This window comes from Acanthaster planci, linkage group LG07 (assembly GCF_054643075.1).
Source record: "Acanthaster planci isolate LZ-2023a linkage group LG07, COTS_SCS, whole genome shotgun sequence".
Taxonomy (NCBI): domain Eukaryota; kingdom Metazoa; phylum Echinodermata; class Asteroidea; order Valvatida; family Acanthasteridae; genus Acanthaster; species Acanthaster planci.
This window is the reverse complement of record NC_141783.1, coordinates 6,144,496-6,163,859: the sequence shown is the minus strand read 5'-3', so window position 1 is coordinate 6,163,859 and position 19,364 is coordinate 6,144,496. Positions and strand designations below refer to the sequence as shown.

The window sequence follows — 19,364 nt, the reverse complement described above, 5'->3', positions numbered from 1 at the left end:
TGTTTGGGAGAGTTGGCCCATGACATCGCTGACTGTAGGTGCAACCTATTAATACTTATATATATACGTAGGAAATGTTTTCAAATATATGAGATAGAACGCTCATTATGTAGAGATGTGGTAGATCATATCTTGGGCAACATTAATGATGGCAACGGAAAATCACGTGACCTCGACTCTTAGTGCAACCGTAAGTCAGCGTATGATTTCACAACAGCGCACTGATTCTAACTATGTTGACGTTCATTTTAGGAACTGTCCATAAAGAAGCCTATGTACGCACAAAGGGGGAGGGGCTGGTGTCACTGCGTACACCATGCACACGGGGGGGGGTTAAGCCAGTATGCAAACCGAAAATTTGCCTGCAATGAATTTTCATCATATCAATGCACTCTCTCATACAAATAAATACCAGAATCAGCTTTTATGCGTCGAAAAACCATTCCAACACAGTATCCTCCACTGTCCCCCCACCATTGATCCTCCTGTTCCAGCGCCAATTATTAGTAAACCGCAACATTACTCATGCCAGAAAGACCGGCAGCGTCTTCCAGAAACGTACAGGTCCTTTCCACGTGTGTAAGAGACAAAACGGCACCAGAATTTTTTTTAATTCAACATCTTTTTAAGCTGCCAAGTAAATATTTTCCAGGGCCGTTAATTAAGAAATATCAATATAAAAACCTGTTATTACTTTGTCATGTATTTAAGAATTTGGAAGCGACGTGCGAATAAGAGTACTACCCTGGGAAGTCAAAAGGGGGGATGGGTGGAGCCACTGTGTACGCCATGCATACAATAGGAGGGGGTCTGAAAAGTCGGCATTTCGGGCGCACGTACTTTATAGACGGCCCTTCAGCACGAGATCAAATGCACCTATAGTGCCTCTGCAATCCTGCATCAATCGATCAATCTACATATATTTCGCTAAATGTGCAGGCGATTTCACGCTGAGTGTTTAATAAGGTATTCCTGGAAAATGGAATTCGTTTGTGTGTTAATAGAAGTCACATTCTTAGATTGTGCCCCAATCACATTATGCAGCGAAGTAAAAGAACTTTAAGAAATATAGACCGACAATCAAGCACCCCAAAGATGAATAATTCCCCAACCTAGTGCAGAAACCAAGACAAGTTGCATTTTCCTAACACCCCAACAAGATTATTTGGATCGATACTTTGGTCAGATTTTCATTACATTTTATTTGTCTATACTGTCATAAAGGTCGTAATTTGTGTACAGGCCGACGGTAACAAGGACACTAGTCATAACCCTGTGCATTATTTCTACTCTAATTCTGCGCAGAACTTGGGAATTCAAATTACGACAGATGAAAAGGAGAACTCAGAACTGCCGTGGTCACAATAGAAGAAAGATTTTCAGCGAAAAAAAATTGCACATTTTGTTGCAACCGGCAACGAATACGCCAAACCGACTCGCCAATCACGTATTACAAATACGTGGTTGGGGATTCGGTTTGACTCTTCAAGGAAAAATAACGAGCAATGATTTATTTAAAGTATGCAAAATGAAGTCAAATGCTTGTTATTGCGGAATTGAAACCAGGTGAAACGTCTTTTTCCAAAATCTGCGCCTACTTAAATTTTATTTTACAAATTAATTAGCACATTTTTGGAAAGTGGTCATATTATTGGGGTTTCCCCTTGAACCCACGAGGCAGGTGAAATGTTCCGCCTCGTTAAATGGAACATTCCATCTTCATCGAATGATGTGATTCCTATCAATGCACCTCGTGAGGATTCATACATATCTCCTGATAAATCCTTGCATCACTCACGAGTTCAGACACTGAGTTCTACTCTTTGCAGAGCAGTTACCCATTGTGTCGAAATAATTCAAAGATATGAATACGAAGATAAGAATTTATTCCTTAGTGTATGGTGTCTGCGTACATGCTGAACGCGTGCAAAAACCCGCTTGGAAAACTTAATACCATCTGTCTTTCTTTTACCACTTGGGGTACACTTCAACTCGGGGGGGATAAGGTTCTACGTTCACTTGCAATGTTCGTGCAAGCATTTTTAGTGTGTAGAAATATCTTCAAGTTGGTACATGTAACTGTAAAGGTATAAGCTCGTGGTTTTTTTTTGTTGTTTTTTGCTGGAATTTACTACGATTTGACAATTAGGAATCCCCCGATCCAGTGGCGTAGCTAGGATTTTACTGGTGGGGGCACAAACGGGCACCAGCATCTAAGCTTATGGGGGGCACTAGCTTTCAGTGGTGTGTTTTTTTTTTGGGAGGGGTAAGTTTTGTTAGCCTAATTAGTATCCATTCATCCGTTTTTTTTGGGGGGGGGGGCAACCTGGGGGGCACCGGAAATTTGTGGGGGGGCACGTTCCCCTAAGCACCCCCCTGGCTATGCCACTGCCACTCCTTTAAAAGTTGAGAGGACCTCTTTCCACCTTTACAGTTGACGTTCAAAAATCGTAACAACTGCGCTGCACACCAATTTGCTGTAGCTGCCCAAAAGATACCGGTAGCAATCGGATAGAGGAAAGTCTCACCACAAATCGACTTATTGCACGTGAGTACCAAGTTCATGGGGTATTACGCGTAAATTCATGCTGAGAAAAAAAGTAGCAGTGACGCCTTAAATGTTATTTAGAATGCCACTACACGACCCGAATAAACAGGCTATGGGATGAAAGGCACTAAATCGTTCTAGAAAATGAGACAAGCCAATGACAACTATCAAAATTAATGTGGGGTCTTATCGTGGTTGAGTGATGGGGTTTCTCCTTCATCATTAAATCGTTCATCAATGCAGGCATCAATACGGGCATGTAAGCGCCACCATGGTACGGAAACGGCTCTTGCCCGCCTTCAAAATGATATTTGGAAAAATATGGATGAGGGCAAAGTCTCCATTCTGGTGTTTCTTGATTTAAGTGCTGCTTTTGATGCACTTGATCATGACATTTTGCTTCATCGATTAAGGACACATGTTGGAGTCTCACAAAATACCTTTGACTGGTTTTCTTCTTACCTTAGAGACCGTTTACAAAGAGTTCAGATTCCGTCTTTATCGCCTGATGGTCGGAGTAGATCGGATGTCGGAACCATGAGTGACGCCTATACACTTAAGTATGGTGTCCCCCAGGGCTCTGTACTGGGACCACTTTTATTCAATGTGTATATGTTGCCATTAGGGGATGTTATTCGGCATAATGGGCTGAGTTGTCATTTTTATGCAGATGACACTCAGTTGTATTTGTCAGCACAGCCAACTGCCAGTAACATACAGCAACAAGTGTCAGTTTTGGAAAAATGCTGTGACGACATCAGATGTTGGATGGCGATTAATTTTTTGAAGCTAAATGATGATAAGACAGATCTGCTTATCATTGGATCGCATATGTCGTTAAGCAAGGATGTTTTCTGTGGCTGGTCCCCGTCTCTGGAGCCAGCTTGAAGTTCATCTTAGAGAGTCTAGGAATGTGGAGACTTTTAAAACCGGGCTGGAGACGCACCTTAATAAACAAGCATTTTAAGTTTCTTAGTATTGATTTTAATTATGGTACATGTAGGTTGTATTAATTTATTTATATTTTGATATACAGCGCCTAGGAGCAGCTTGATGGATTGGGCGCTTTATAAATGTCAATTATTATTGTTATTATTATCATGATAAGTGCGCCTCCAAGAGTTTACAACGCGTTGGCCTATCACAACGTGCGAAATCTGTCGACTCAAAGCACGTTTGGGAAGGGTAGACACAACGCGCGTTATGTTGGGCAACGCGTTGCAAACTCTTGGAGGCGCACTATTTTAAATTGCCCGTATTGCCTCTGCAGCCCCTTTCTAGTCGTGTTGATGTAGTACTTCTATTCAAATTTTAAGACCCTCAATCAGTTGGCCTTCTATTACGTTTTGTTGAAGGTGTTGTAAAATATACATATATTCGGCCAAGGTTTAGTTTTAAACGTTTACTTGTCACACTGGACTGATACCGGTAACTCTGCTTTGGTGTTGTTACATATTTGATAGCAAATGCAAATTTCATTTTCTCAACTTCAGTTACCCTTTATCCTTCTACATTGCAATGATTGTCATCTAAATGATACTCATTAAGGAGAAAGCACTACATGCAGGAATGTACTGAAAGGTTCTGTTCCATCTTAGGTAAAAATTTTGTCGCAGCCATTGTTTGGAGTCATGTACACAAAGAATAATTTCTCTCAGTTGTTTTCTAGAATGGGATTTATGATTTCGAGAAAATCTGACAAAAAGGTTAAGTAGTTCTGGAAATACTTGAATGGGGGAAAATAAATATCACGTCAACAGTTTGACATAATATCCTGCGCTTTTTGTTCCTTCTAATCATTATCCTCATTTAAGCTGTTTACGGTTACAAAAAAAATCAACAGATTTAGCACTGTCAAACACACCCTTTGAGAACTGGACGAATCCGCACGAAGTGTATTCAACGCACGCTGTTTGTCTTACATGTACGCCTGGCACGCGTTAATAGTCATGCGTGCACATTGCACTTTTAGCCCCTGCCAACAGATGGTCCCTCATCCACACAATTCACGAACTTAAAGCTAGGTCGTTTCGAAATGTAGAATGCGTCATTTTCCTCCAACAAAGACGCCAAGACGAAAAAACGTTTTCTAAACTGACACCAAATAGTTGTCGACCAAGAAAAATACCTGTTATCACAACTATTAAATCTCGACTTGACTAAAATTACCCTCCCCACCACCAATTACCCTGTCATATCTGAGCTCAACAAACCAACATTCAAACAAAATGTTTCAAACATTAAATTTATTTCAATGCATAACTAAAGAATAACTTACAAACAAAAATATATTGTATATGTACAATTTAATGACATTACGAAAATCCGAATTTTGTGACATGTGGACATGGTGACTAATCCTTAAAAATATTCTAAACGTTTGCTTTGTAACTTCGTAACAAATACCCAAACAGTGAGACACTGGGAAACTGGAAGAACGATTTCCAAATCAATGTAATTAGAAATATCAAGATCATCAACTTGTTCATTTAGTATTACTATGATGCCTACAATTTTCAAGACAAATGGAAAGTGTTCACAAAGTACACTTTTTTGGGGGAGGGGGTTGAATAACGTGACATTTTCTGGGCATTAGATCAGAACTCTGTGGATATTGTTCCAGTGTTGAAAATAACAAGATCCTTTGACTCGTGATTAGATGCACAACTTGGTGACATGCAATTTGTAATCAACACACGTTAGACTGTACATATGTATATGCATAACGGCACTGGAATAAATGTGACCCTAAAAACTGACCAAAAACCTCACAAAGCCATTGATATTTTGCTTCTTGCTGACTATCGATCCTTATTAGTCAAAATGTACATAAAACTTACATAAAAGAGACCCTAAAAATGTAGGAGACAAAAGACCAGTGCCTGCAAGGATATAAACTTCCTTATCTGGGTGCCCAGAATGACTCCATCAAAGCAGCAACCAGACTACAACAAGCAGATAAAGTCAAAATGACAAAGGAAGTCTGCCAAAAATGTGAAAAGCTTTAAGGTGCAGGTGCCAACTCGTGCCCGTGCTAAGGTGTGTATCTAGATAAAAATGGCTCATTCTCATTGACAGGATGCTGTGAATATCCACAGCCACACATTGAGAAAGTTCTTAACTCTTCTAGCCCAGACTGATGTCAGTAGACAGCTCGATCCCTTTAAGAGTGTAAAAGGTGATGTCTCCATTGTCCACGACAGCCACCAGGAGTGTGATAGCACTGGCTTGCTGCAGAAGGTTAGCCAGGGTCAACAAGTCAGGTACAGCATCTGTCACTCTATCAAAGAAAGAGACATTACATGGAGATAGTTGTTTTCACAACACAGAAAAATGGAGAAATTTGCCCTTGGGACAAAGCATTCCTGCTTGTCTTGTATTTGCCTGTGTGAACTTCTGCTTCGATAACTTAACCCTGCCAGTAACTTTTTTAGTGATTTGGCTCTGTGCCAACATGTTTAAAGCAATGCATGCTCTGTGATTTCCATGAGCCTATGCCAAAAAAATAAAAAATAATGAATTTGTACTGGTGGAACTCGAACCCCTGACTTTGTTTACTAGGGTGGATATCTCAACCACTTGATCCCTCAGCTTGCCAGGGTCAGTGGCTTCAAATCAACTACAGCAGTTGCTTCCATGGGGTTATTCCATGTCATTTCAACAAATTTAGACTTTATTTTATGAATGAAGTCCATTTCAAGAGCTTTAAAATGATGTAAATTTTATCTCTGTAGGTGCTTTACATCTGGAGATACTGCTGTCCAACCAAAGCAGGTCAAGCTAATTAGTCACATGCTCGTTAACCCCTATCTCAAAAACCAACTTGCTGATTGGCACATAATTTCAGTTCTGGGGGTTTCTCAAAGAATCCAATCAGCACACCAATTTTCATTTCAATCTGTGACGGTCCGGTCCAAAAGCGCGATGAATCGACATGGAATGACCCCACAGTCAATAAATGCTAGTGGAAGTTTCTTCCAAAGTGGATATGATGCGAAATTCTAACCCATACTAGTTTGATTATCAACTGCCATGAGTTATGGATCAGCATGAGTGGAGATGGATGAACTAAATGGCAAGTTGTTCAGCAGAAAAATGATCAAAGAAAACGACTGTTTCAGAGTGTTGCTTTGGTGGTTTTGGAGGGCAATAGACCGTATTCGCGGCATGCCCAATTTCACCCGTATTCCTGAACGTACAGTATAAATTTGAAACCCTGAATGGGATGGTACCAGATGCTTTGGGGGGTCAGAATGAAATCATAGAATACAGTCTGGTGCTTTGAATGTAACATTTTCAAATAAATACACTACATTGGGGAATATGACTGAAATTGGGTCCCCACGAATAGGACCTATTCTAAAACCTAAGGACACACAAGATATGCTTGCTTATTACTGTTCTCATGTCATTTTGCCTCCCGGAAAGATTTTATCAGGATCAGAATGTCATGTTTCAGAACATGTACATAATACTGTCATTCCAGCTAGTACACACTTTTTGGTGGCCACTGTTTGCTTTTTTTCTAGTTGTTTTCCAAAATCTAAAACCTCCCAAGCACCAGCCACGTGATAAAACAAAGGAAATTTGACATCTGAACCACAATATCTGATCAACACAAGCTTTGCATGTTTACTTAGCCATTCAGTGCAGAGTGAATGATTCTAAGAGTCCTTTGTATACCTTGCAACAACAACGTGGAATTTGGGTCGACCAGGCTGTGTTTTCTTGTAGGTTGGACTCGGGAGAAAAACGTCAAACGCGAGTTTAATGGTAGCCCCGTGCGCCGGAGACAATCTAGGGAATGGAATATTAAGAAGACCTCAGTGGTTAATTTCTGAAACAACTTCTCTTTGAGAAGACAATTGGTTCAGAAATAAGAATGAAATATAATCAAAGTATGCCTTGGTTATCAGAGAGACACAGATACAATGCATCCAATGGAAGAAGAGTGCTTGGTCCTTTTGTGAGGCCATGCAAGGGCTTCTGTAGTACCACACACCACATGCAGACACTTGACTCCAAATGTACTGAGGGTATGCACCACACATGGCTGATTTTCATCAGAATGTGCACTAAACCTGTACTCTCATAGCATAGGTGCTGGGCACATGGTGGCAGTTGTATTCAAGTTTGTTTCACACTGTATGTCTGTTTGTCATGGCAATGGGGTATTTGGGAATATGGTCCACGGCCATAGTTCCGTTTGCATAAGATTTTTTGGTGCACCTTTGACAACACACAGCTGTCACCAGGAGAACCTCATGACTGCGATATGGGCATTTGCAAAGCAACAATGCCAGGATAGCGGTGGAATTGCATTGTGTAAATTAAAACTGGAAATGCAGCTGCCGCATTGTAATGACCCGTGTTGTTTTTTTTTTTTGAGCCAAACTGTCCTGCATCTATCAAAATCTAACACCTGATTTTGATTGATTTTAATGGATGAGACTGCAGACAAGCCAGCTTCTAGTACTCCATTTGATGATTAGAGAGTCAATGTTGTACGAAGAACAGACCAGTGGCTTACTGCAAGAGGCAGTGAGCACTTAACCACTTCCTGCCGGGGACTCCAGGATCGGAGACGTATGGTTTATATGGGTGGCCGGGGTCTCTGAACTCGGACAAAGGAAACAGGGCCCTGTAACAAAGACCGTGCTCCCAACAAAAGACCAGGCTGCTGGGCATTACCGGCATTTTTCACTCTCAAAAGTGGGTATAATCCAGCCTTGTTTTGAAACCGTATACCAGGGTTTGGGGCATTGAGAGCGAGCAGATTACCACTGGGGACAAAAGCTCTCCACCACCGCAGCGATGAGCCACACAGCACCGCTGCACGCTTCTCTGGCCCCTACTGAAAAGAGGTCAGCAGTGCACTAAGCCAGGTTCGCGAACAAAAGACAGTTATACAACACCGCACAATCTGGGCTCTGTTTACAAGGCTGCTGGCCTGGCTGAAATACTCGGGCGTCAATGAAAGTCACCTGTCAACTTAGAGTAGTGCCTAAAGATTACTTGGTGCGGCTATAAATGACCGTTAAATGAAATGACGAATTTTTGAAGGATTTTGAAAACGGAAAAAATGATAGTCATGCCAGCATCATCAACATTGAAAAATGCCCCGGCACGAAGTGATTAAGGGTCCAATGGGTAAAGGGGGACTACTGCCATGACCCAAAAGGGAAGAATCTTACACCTACCTGACATGTTCAGATGTTACATTAGCACTGTTAACAACCTGCAGCCTGTTCAGTAGATTTCCTAGATAAAATCCATAAAGAAAATAGTCATTTTCAAGAATTGTTTCAGAGCCCTGTATTACGTAAACTATTTAACTCACAACCCAAATGCCCACTGTGACAGGTACAGGCCTATTATAAAGTGCTCTTATTGGAGAGGCAAGGGTGGGCAAATGTGATTGGCTGCCAAGTCAATGTTCAATCTACAATCTATGGCCAAATTCGATCAAGGACGATATTTAACAATAGTTCCACTAACTCTGCTTGAATGCACGCTTGTCAACGATGCTTGGACTAGTCTAGTCACCTATTCACGACCAGTCTATCGAGGTTGGTCGCATTGTTGGTTGCCATAAACCGTTTGTAATAGCACAGTGCAGAGAGGACCAGTTATAAGAAAAATGCAGGAAAAACACTACATGTATGTCACTAGTGTACGACCATTTTCACTTTTATATTTGCTATTCTGCCCTTCCTGCGGCCACCTTTTCTCCCCTTCGGAGTAATGACCCGACAACAGTTGACTAGGGTTATTCACACTTCAACTTCACTGCACATGCACTAGGTACAAACCAACCACTGGTTAACTAGTGGTCCTTGATCAAACCTGCCCATTGTATTGTCATGATCTCTTCATTTGCATTTCCCACATAAGATGCTGAGAACACTGCACAGACTTCACCAGCTCTTCTTGTTGAGATGAGAGTGCAAGTACTGTATTTCAATTGTCAATACAAACTGTACAATCTAGGACCCTTATGTCATCTCAAGACATACTGTACATGTAGAAATTGTATCTGAATGGAAAGACAGATGAAGGTGATTCACATGAAAGCGCACATCCCGACTTTCCTAATACTGCATACATTTTGTATTTTACATGAGCTGTGTTCAGAGACAATTAAGCTGGAGCTAGGTTCCCTCAATAAAAACTACAAAGAGCATGTGAAATGAAATTAGGCCCTTATGTGAGCACTGCTGTTAATTACCAGTGGAGGTAGCATCGCAGGGTTGAACCAATGGTTTGACATCACCCTGCCAGAGATGAGCGGTGGGACACTCCAGAAGATCTTGGCTGTCCTCTTCTATGCCAAGGGCCAACAGTTTCTTGTACTCTCCCCAGTTGGTTGGAGGTTTTCTCTTCATGAAGCTGGCCTTGTCTTCCAGATTGGATGCTGTCTTGCCACTGTTTGCCATCATCTTGCCCGAAGTGGCCATCATGTTGGCTGAGGTTTTCAAGAGCTCCTGGGAGACTTTCATGAGTTGCTCGGCGTGATCATTGCCCATTTCAGAGTTTGGGTCCTTGGAAGCAGGGGCCACTTTCACTTTTTTGTCCTTGGACTGAACTGATGAGATCTCTGATGACTGCCCATTGACTAGGTTGGGTAGGTTGATGGTCTGAAAGTTCCAGCTGGAGTAACGGCAGGGCATGGAGTCACTGTCTGAGCGGTCATTGAAGGTTGGCAAGAAGGTGTCCAAGACGTCATCAATGTTGACAGATGGGGTGCCAGATTGGTGGGATGTGCCCAGGTCAGAACTCTCCCAGGGAGTGTTGGATGGTCGCAGCAGCTTGTCAAAGTCCTCCTTCCTGAATTGGAAGTTGAGGAAGTACTCTCTCTGGGGATTACACTTGGCTGGGGAGTCTTCAGATGAGGGTGGCCTGTTTAGGGCCTCGTTGCTCCTCTCACTGCTGTCCCTACCGCTGTCTGAGTAGATGATCAGCTCCCTGTCCAGCTCCAGCTTGCGCCGCTTCCTGGAGTGCTCTAGGTCTTCATTCCTCATGTTCTTCTCCTCAGACTCAGTGTCACTGGTGCTGCTTGGCGGGCTGCGCTTGGGGGGGTTTTCAGCCGAGCATGCCGAGGCATCATTGTCGCCACCATCCTGGAGGAACATCTTGTGGTATTTGAGCAGGTTGACAGAGGCCCCAAAGTTCTCCTGCTGGATGGGCCGCACCATGACTGGGCTGTCCGAGTAGACGGAGCTGTCCTCAGACGGTAGGTTGTTGACAATGCTGCTGGTCTCTGAGCCCGGGAGTGGTGGGAATGCTCCGCTGTTTGTGGTGTCCCCCGTAACGGCTTGGTCGTTGGATGCCCGACTGGAGACACCTGCAAAGCTGCTGCTGCTCATGTCATTACTCGTCTGTTGGCCTTCCGGGATGGACGTATGGGTGGAAGTATCACCATATCGATCCATCCTTTCCTCCTCAATATCTGTCTTGGTATTGTCACCCATCTGTTGGAACCAACCCTGGACCTTCCGATAGACCTTCTTTTGGTTATGGCGATACTGATGAAGACGAATGCGGTACTCGTAGTCCGAAATATCATTCCTAGAAGGAGGAAAGAAACAGACAAGCAGTTCTTAACATCCTGGGACAAGAATTCTGTAACAGATGTAGGAAAAGGTGACCCCTTCACAACCTTTGAATTAGAGCTCCTACCATTTGCAACTTCTAAAGCCCTAAGTTTAAATCTTACCAGTGCAGACTGAGAGCTGAATTTCTATCATAATCACGTCTAAATCACTGAAACTCTGCCTCTTTTATTCTTTGTAGATGAGAGGTTTAAAAGTCAAAAGAAGATGTAATAAATTCATTTAGTTGGATATAATCCTTAATGCCAAATCAACCACGGGATCAATGTGAAAAATTTTAATGTTTCATCATTTGTCCAATGCACTGGAGGCAAACTGAAAATGGCAAAAAAGAGAGAGAATTTTTAGTAAGACAACCAAACAAAAGCCATGCATTAAAATTCGATTAATTTCTTGGGCTGAGAATTGCTTCAGCATATGCACTATGGCATTTGCTTCATTAGCCCAATCTGCCTGTGGAAGAAATTCAGTGAAGGTTGTCTCATTTGACCCAAATAAAGTAGCTGGAAATAAGTGAATAAATAGGAATAAAACCAATCAATATCTGTAGAACATTTTGAAACTCTTACTCTTTATGTCTTGTGATGATGTACCCCAGTCTCATGAGATGGCTGTAAACCTGCAAGAGAAAAAATGACTCGTATTTCAAAACTCATGACAACGTTAACTGCCTGCCACCTTCTCCCAATTTCCACTTTAAGTGACTAACTTCAATATTTGCCACTTAAACATGAATTTGGCTCTTAGAAAAATTAGCACTTTAAAGTATACTAAATGATTAAATTTCCCACATACATGTAGTTTGCTTCACTTTAATTTATGCCTACTCTAGCCTCATTAAAGATTTGATGCACAGGTACATGTACATCACTGAATGGCGAGAAGGATGGAGGGCTAACAAGGGACAGGCATTTTAGCGCATCACTGCCACATTGCCCTCAAGCTCAGTGGCCAAATGTAAACATAAACACTCATTCAATCAAAAACGGACCATGTCAAATGACCTACATGTAGTTTTCAAGACTGAAGTCCTTGCAAAGCTCTCATGAATAGGCCCAGACAGCACCATCTACAGTCCATGCAAGGAGCACACTGCTTCAGTCTTGGTTTTGCCTTTTCTTTCATTACCTGGTAATGGTCCAGTGAGAACTGCTCAGGTATCATCAGCTTGTATGCTTCCTGCATCGTCAATCCAACTCCTCGGTGTCTCAACTCCATGCAATTCTACCAACCAAACACACAAGGCTTGTAAATCAAAAGCTGATGTACACTACTTTCTAAGAAGCAATCCTTCAGCTTCAACATCTTTGTGGGAATCCATTCACCACAATTAGAAGACATCCCTGCAGTGGGACGCTACAGACTGCTTACAATCTTCGATTTGTGGTGGGCATTCATTTGGGCAATTTAATTGGCCATTTTCTACAATGTAAAATGTATTTTCAACGACACTTTCAGTAATCTTAGGAAATACACAAAACAAAGATATTGGACCTTAGGATACTTAAAAACTTAGCACTAAACAAATCTTTCATTCCCTAAACATTTATTCACGACTATCGGTTTTTTTCAATGCTGCTTCAGGTTTTTGAATCATAAGTGATTTGTGTCTTAGACATCACTAATGATGGCTACATTAGGAAAAACAGCTACAATATTGTCAATACATTTCTTTCAGAACAATTTGGCTCACAGTAACTCCCTGTTTTTCAAAGGACTCTTCCTGAATCCTGCACAATCTCCCAATGCACAAACAACCCAGTAACACATTTTTTCTAGACTAAACTTTCTGAAAGGGGTATAAAAGCCCACTTATTTTCTAGAGGAGTGGCAGAGCATATCTTCCCCCTCTTACAATATTTTCTAAGATCTTGTGACAGGTTGTGAACCATCTGGGAGAACAAGACTTACAGTAAGAGTGGAGGATTTATGGAACGCCTGTAGTCACACACTATCCATCTATTCCCCCTTTCATTTCCAATAATATAGAGAATGCAAATGAAAAAGGCAACAAAAGGGTCAATTTCTTGGTTAGGTATCTCACTTTTGAGGTTCTGAAAACCACTGATGGCAACTGACCCCCTTCCTCAAAGCATACTTTTTGAGACCATGAAAGACACCCAAGGAAAAATCTGAGAGTGGCAACTCTTGGACACATACCATTTCAAGAAGGAAAAGCCCTTCCTCAGCATAAAGGTACTTGCGACCACCAGAGTGGTACCCCATGGTCTGCCAAAACTTTCCCTGTAACCAAACACTGGCACAGTTGGTATTGCACAATGCAGAGGAGCATTTTCCTGGAAATGCACTAGGAAATGCAAACAATCATTAGCCCAGTTTTTTCAGAGACAAAGAGACAAATACCTAAATGTGAATGAATCCAGCAAAATGAGTAATCTTGGCTTTTTTCCGACCTTTTTTAGCTTGTGAAAGGGCAAAATGAGCTTAAAATCTACACTGTGTGATTGAAAATGGTCAGGATTCCTAGTGATTTCAAGTGCGCAAAATTCATTGGAAAAAAATTGAACTGAAGTGGCCCAGGCGACTTGAGACTCATCTCGTTAGACTGTGTCACAAGTTTGTTCTGAAGGGAATCCAACCAATATCCTCTAATATGTCTAAATGAAATAACCTGAATATCATGTCTTGGATACAGCAATTTTGTTGAATTCAAAAAATGGCAACATCATTTTGTTCATCAGTCAAATACAATCTTGCAAACCAACCACACTAAGGTTTCTGTGGTGCTTGATCTACCTGAACCAGCCATCTTGAGTAGTGGGGCTAAGCAACAACTCTAGACAATTATTGTAATTTACTGACCTTCTCAACTTTGACCTCCACCAGCTCCTTACAGGGGCTCCATTCTCCTATGGCCAGATTGCTTCTGGAATATCAAATAAACTCTGCTATTTAAAAAAAAACAAATGTCTGGAACTTGTTTCACAAGTTGAGTATAAAATCATCAAAGAACTTGAATGATTGGAAGTCTCCTTTCCAGACACATATTTCTAAACTAATGTCTACCAAATTGTCAGGTTTCTCAATTTTCCATGACTACAACACTAGCAGTGTTGTAAACTGTAAACCAAGTAGATAACCCTTTCTTTTTTTTTCTTTTTCAAATGTATTTAATGCTATGGTTAGTTTTTGATAACAGCCCCTTAGACTGTGGAAGAAAGTTGCATCTTTAATGGTATTAAGAAATCAGTCATGTCAAAAAACTGATAGTATTCATCTACGTGGGTATGATGCTTGTCGAAACATGATGTAAATAAAACTACAGTGGGAGGAAAAAAAAGGATAGATTGCAAAAAGAAATGAGAAGACAATGGAAGAGGGAAAGAGGAAAATCAGTTAAGCACAGTGATGCCAGTAAGACGTGAACAGGAAGTAGCAGTTTAGTCCTCCTAAGCATGACATCACAACATGTAAACACTCAGAAAACTGGTAAAAGTAAAGCTCTCCCAGTTTTGTTTAATTTCAGTTTTTTAGATTTCTTCTTCTGGATAGCTTACATTGGGCGTGCTAAACCAAGGTGTTATTGAGTCCATCACAAGTCCAGTCACAAATCCTTTACAAAATCAATTACAATTAACAGCGTGAACAATATCAACATCATAGAACGGCTTTTTTCACACTTTTTTGAACAGCTTGTGGTTTGGCTTAAGACTGAATGACTTGTGATGGATTCACAGGGACGTGTGATAAACTCGACCACAATACTGGAAACTTGGGTATGCTAGAAGTTTGCACTGACCCATGGTTGAGCAGCAAATGTAACAGGCACACTGTGCTTAAGTTAAAGGTTTAAGTCAACATTTTAGGGACAATGCTAAAGAAGCAGTTCACTTTCTTACCCTTTTGAAATATCTTTGAAAGTCAGCCAATTTCTTACAGTTACAGTAACTAACCAAAACAGTGAAACAAGAAACTGTTTAAGCCTTCCCCTCGTCTGCAACTCAACTTACAATTTCACAACCCTTCTTTCTTCCAGCAGAGCATTCTGTCGCTCGTACAAGTTCTGAAGCTTCTGTTCCTGCTGTAGGGAACCATCTGGACATTTTTCCTTTGGACCCCTGCGAGGAATGGAGGAGTCCACTCGTCGGTAATTCATTAGTTCCTCAGTTCTGTGAGGAGAAAAAGTTGTTATGATTCAGGAACCTTGTACAATGAGTGAGACAGTCCCAGATAATCCACAGGTTTAAATTGATTGATTAAATAAAAATTAATTCTTGTGTTATTGGACGTGACAGGACAATAGGCTAAAATATATGTCACATTATGGGTTCGTCAACTGTGCGGTGCAACGTAGTATCATTGATGATTCATGCTTAATGTGCAATCAAAAACTAGGAAACAATATGCATTCAGTTTTTGGCCAGTTGTAATAAAACGGAAACTTTGCAAGTCATTTTGATTAACATACATTAAATGTACAAGATTATATGACTATTGAGTATGAAAAAAAGGATCTGGTATCATTTGTAGTGAGTGAGTGACATATCGCCTTGTCCATGTAACTACACCGTATTTTTCAATTTTTTTTCCGCTACTATGATTTTTGACAAACCATTCAAAATATCAAGTGCGAATCAGAAATCTGGCCAAAATTTGTTTTCTAGAAACTTTCCCAGAACAAGTTTTATTCAACAAGAAACTTACATTTCAAGATTTAAGCAGAACCTGTCTGAGTATGTAAAACTGAAGAACAACGCAGAGGAGGTACATGTGGGTTTTTATTTCAAGCAATGTGGAACTAGGAAAAATCCAAACTAGGAAAACAACTGGAATACATATACGGGGCCAGGTCAGCGCAGGTGCAAAATTGATTGATTGCGCAAAGATTAACTTACCACAGCAACCATTTTTATAATTTCTCAGAAATTAGGCTTGTCTATTTACTGTGTGAAATTCCCTTCCATTATTAAGGCATACATGTAGTATTACATATCATCGTCTCAGCAGACGACTGGGCTGAGCGGACAAAGTGTCTCAAATTGTCTCTCCTTTTTATGCACGGACGGTCAAGTTGTCTCAAAGGTCAAGTTGTCCGAAGTTGAGTTGGCAAGTGTTCAAGTTGTCCGGACCCCGGGAGGAATTTAAAAAACTCTAAATTCTGGGGTTTTTTTGGGGGGGGGCCTTCAATTTATTCTTATTGTTCTGGGAAAACGTTATTGGATTTTTTCATTTAGTGGGGGAATAATAGCTTTGTTTAGTAACTTTTCAGGGGGTGTACTTAATAAAACTTGTTGTCTTGATTTCTTTTGGAAGTGTTTCTGGTCTCGTTTTAAAATTTTTCTTGGGGGGTGATTGCCTTCCTCATTAAAATTCTTTTTTGGGGACAAGTTACAACTGACATTGACAAGTCTCACATGAATGTCACCCCACAGGCATGTAAGGAAGGCAGTGTAGTGAAAACGGCCAATTAGGAGACGAACACATGACTAAGAAATCAAATCACTGTTCAAGTTAAATACAATAATAATATGCTCTGAGCAAGCTCTGATTTCTGTGAAGGTACGATTGTTTCGTACGCGAAGGTTGTCTTTACAGGAGGTACGAGTTGTCCAAGGTGCAACTTGGCAAAGGTACGAGTTGGTACAGTTATGCTGAGTTGATGGTACCAATTGTCCATGGTATGAGTTGTCCAAGGTACAAGTTGACCTGTTCTCAGCTATTTTTATAGGGTCTTTACACTAGGGGAAGATTTGCTTCAGAAAGTGGAAACGGAGGTTTTCTCTGGTACAATCACCTGATGATTGCATGGCACTTTTCAAATGCCATAGCGTACGGAACCATTATAAAGATGGACCCAGTAAGGCCTTTGGAGTAGTGCCTTAATGTTCAGGAAGTTGGCTAGGCCTAAACCCAGAACTGTGGGTTCTGACGTCCCACCCACTCCCACAGTGAAGTGAGCTCCTCATGGGAGCAGGGCAGACGTCGGGCCTCACACTCACAGTTCTGAGGGTAGGTTGGTTAAGCCTACCTATTATTATGGGATTTTAGGGGAGATTTTATTCCTCCATGATTTGATCAAGAAAGCTCAGAGGTTTCTCTAATACCATTGCCGGTCACTTTTCAAAATGCCGTTGCGTACATGTATGGAAGCATCAAACATCAGGAATCAGTAAAGCCTAACATGCCTTAGCCCCACTAGTGTGGCACGGACTCTCACTCCCGATCCATCGGGAGTGATAGTCCATGCCATACTAGCTACTAGTGGGGCTAAACATGCCTAAGGAGTAGCATGAGTAGTGCCTTTACCTGTCACTATACTATGATTGTAGGTCAACTCGCCCCCTGGCCGACTCGCCCCTTACCAGCTCGCCCCTTACCAACTCGCCCCCTGACCGACTCGCCCCCTAGCCGACTCGCCCCTTACCAACTTGCCCCCTAGCCAACTCGCCCCCTTACCGACTCGCCCCCTGACTGACTTGCCTCCTGACCGACTCGCCCCCTAAGTCTGCCAAGCACGTTTGGCCGGCCCATTCACCATTTTAAAAAAAATTACAATCTTACAATCAGTCAGAGATGGAATCGGTGATTGCTGCCCTTAAAAATAGGTTCTAGGTTTGCAGCTGGCACTCAAAGTTGAGCTTGTTTAAAGCTTGGTGGATATTCCCTTTGTGTGAAATTGGGGGTAACAATTTTTTTTTAATATTGGTAAAACTAATTCAGTATTATCGTGTGTATGGGCCATGGCGCAGCGTTTCCTGTGTATTGTCTATGGGATTTCGTGCTCCACAACACCAACACCCTACCATATTAATTAACTTTGCAAACTATTTCAGATAAAAAAATGGTACATATTGGGCATAATGCCCGGCGACGCAAACCTACGGAAGTGTTAAGGAGACATGATTTATGACAAAGGGTGTCGTGTAACGGTCGCTACACACTTTCAGGTTCCGATAACTTCAAAGGATGCCTTTATTAGTTCACAATTAACACTAAATACTGATTTATTCGGCGAGTACAGTCATCAAGGATCACATTGTTGATCGGCCATATTGAATTATATCCCAGCATACACTGTCGGTGTCATGACGTCAGGGAAAAAACAGTCATGACGTAGGAAGTGTTTGAATAAATAAGTGATTAGTGGTGATGTCCAAATATCCATCACTGTCCGTGAGTCGTTCGTGTCGCGTCGTTTGTTAGAACCATTGTTTTTTTGGTTTTTTTTTAATAAATTGGGCCAGCCATATTTGCTTGACATTCCGAGGGGGCGAGTCGGCCAGGGGGCGAGTAGGTCAGGGGGCGAGTCAGTCAGGGGGCGAGTCGGCCAGGAGGTGAGTTGGTAAGAGGCGAGTCGGTTAGGGGGCGAGTTTACGAGGGGGCGAGTTGGAAAGGGGCGCGGCGAGTCGGTAAGGGGCGAGTCGGTCAAGGGGCGAGTTGACCTGACACCTATACTATGGTCATCATGACCAAATGTTTAAACAGCTGTTGTACAGTCCTAGTTTCCCGAGCTGATTCGTTCCCAGGAAGAGGTAAATGATGAGTTACCCAGCCTTTTTTTATAGTTCCATGACTTACCTGAGCATTTCGGTCGCTACAAAAAATAAAACATAAAGAAGAACTCGTTGTGCCGAAGGTTGCCTGTGTCACTGGTGCAGGACTGTCACTGTGCCACAGATGAGTACTGTCAGTCACTCAGAGTTAAGCGACAGTCTGACAGTATCTTCGTTGTTCGCTCACCAAATCAACCAGTCAACTACCAACGACAACCATGTTTAACGACAAAGTACAAGCATGCACAAGGTAAACAAATGGCGCAGTTTTACACTCCACCAATAAAATGTCCAAAAGAACAACAATTGACGCTTGTAAGTTCGCGAGCGACGCAGACCTAAGCTACGTCAGTTACAAAACATCGCACGGGGTACCGCCAGTGTTATTCACGTGCATGCACACGTGAAGGGCACGGCGAAGCGAGCTGAAGGCATACACAGCCGCTTGATGTTAGTCTTGGCCCGAGACGTCAATGATCGATAAGAGATCACCGCTAGTTAGCACTTGTGCGCGATTTTTTTGGAAATTGGGAGCCCTGTTATGAAAGCCCATTAGGGCCATGGCAAGTATGTGTTCATAATTCGTTAATTTACTGACTATTTACTGGTTCATACGAATTATTTATTTCGTTATTACGGATTATTAATTCGTTATTACGGATTATTTATTTTATCTGGTGTGCTTTCAGG

General features: G+C 41.8%; 1 protein-coding gene across 1 annotated transcript; it reads right to left on the bottom strand.

Moving 5' to 3' along the window:
* Positions 1-4,779: 4,779 nt before the first annotated feature.
* LOC110978615 (uncharacterized) lies at positions 4,780-19,065 on the bottom strand. The gene is made up of 10 exons (XM_022233738.2): positions 18,700-19,065; positions 15,132-15,290; positions 13,984-14,047; positions 13,321-13,404; positions 12,289-12,384; positions 11,730-11,779; positions 9,777-11,116; positions 8,749-8,809; positions 7,232-7,345; positions 4,780-5,828 (listed from the first exon to the last, which is right to left on the bottom strand). The coding sequence occupies exons 1-10, from the start codon at positions 18,705-18,707 to the stop codon at positions 5,675-5,677; spliced, it is 2,130 nt and encodes a 709-aa protein (XP_022089430.1). The 5' UTR covers positions 18,708-19,065; the 3' UTR covers positions 4,780-5,674.
* Positions 19,066-19,364: the final 299 nt, after the last annotated feature.

Bases quoted from the DNA above. Each gene is read 5' to 3' on its own strand.
- LOC110978615 (XM_022233738.2), bottom strand. The intron at 12,385-13,320 runs GTATGTGTCCAA...TTTGGTTGGTAG, and splicing joins GGCTTTTCCTTCTTGAAATG to AATTGCATGGAGTTGAGACA. The intron at 5,829-7,231 runs GTATACAAAGGA...TTTCTTTGATAG, and splicing joins TTCCACGTTGTTGTTGCAAG to AGTGACAGATGCTGTACCTG.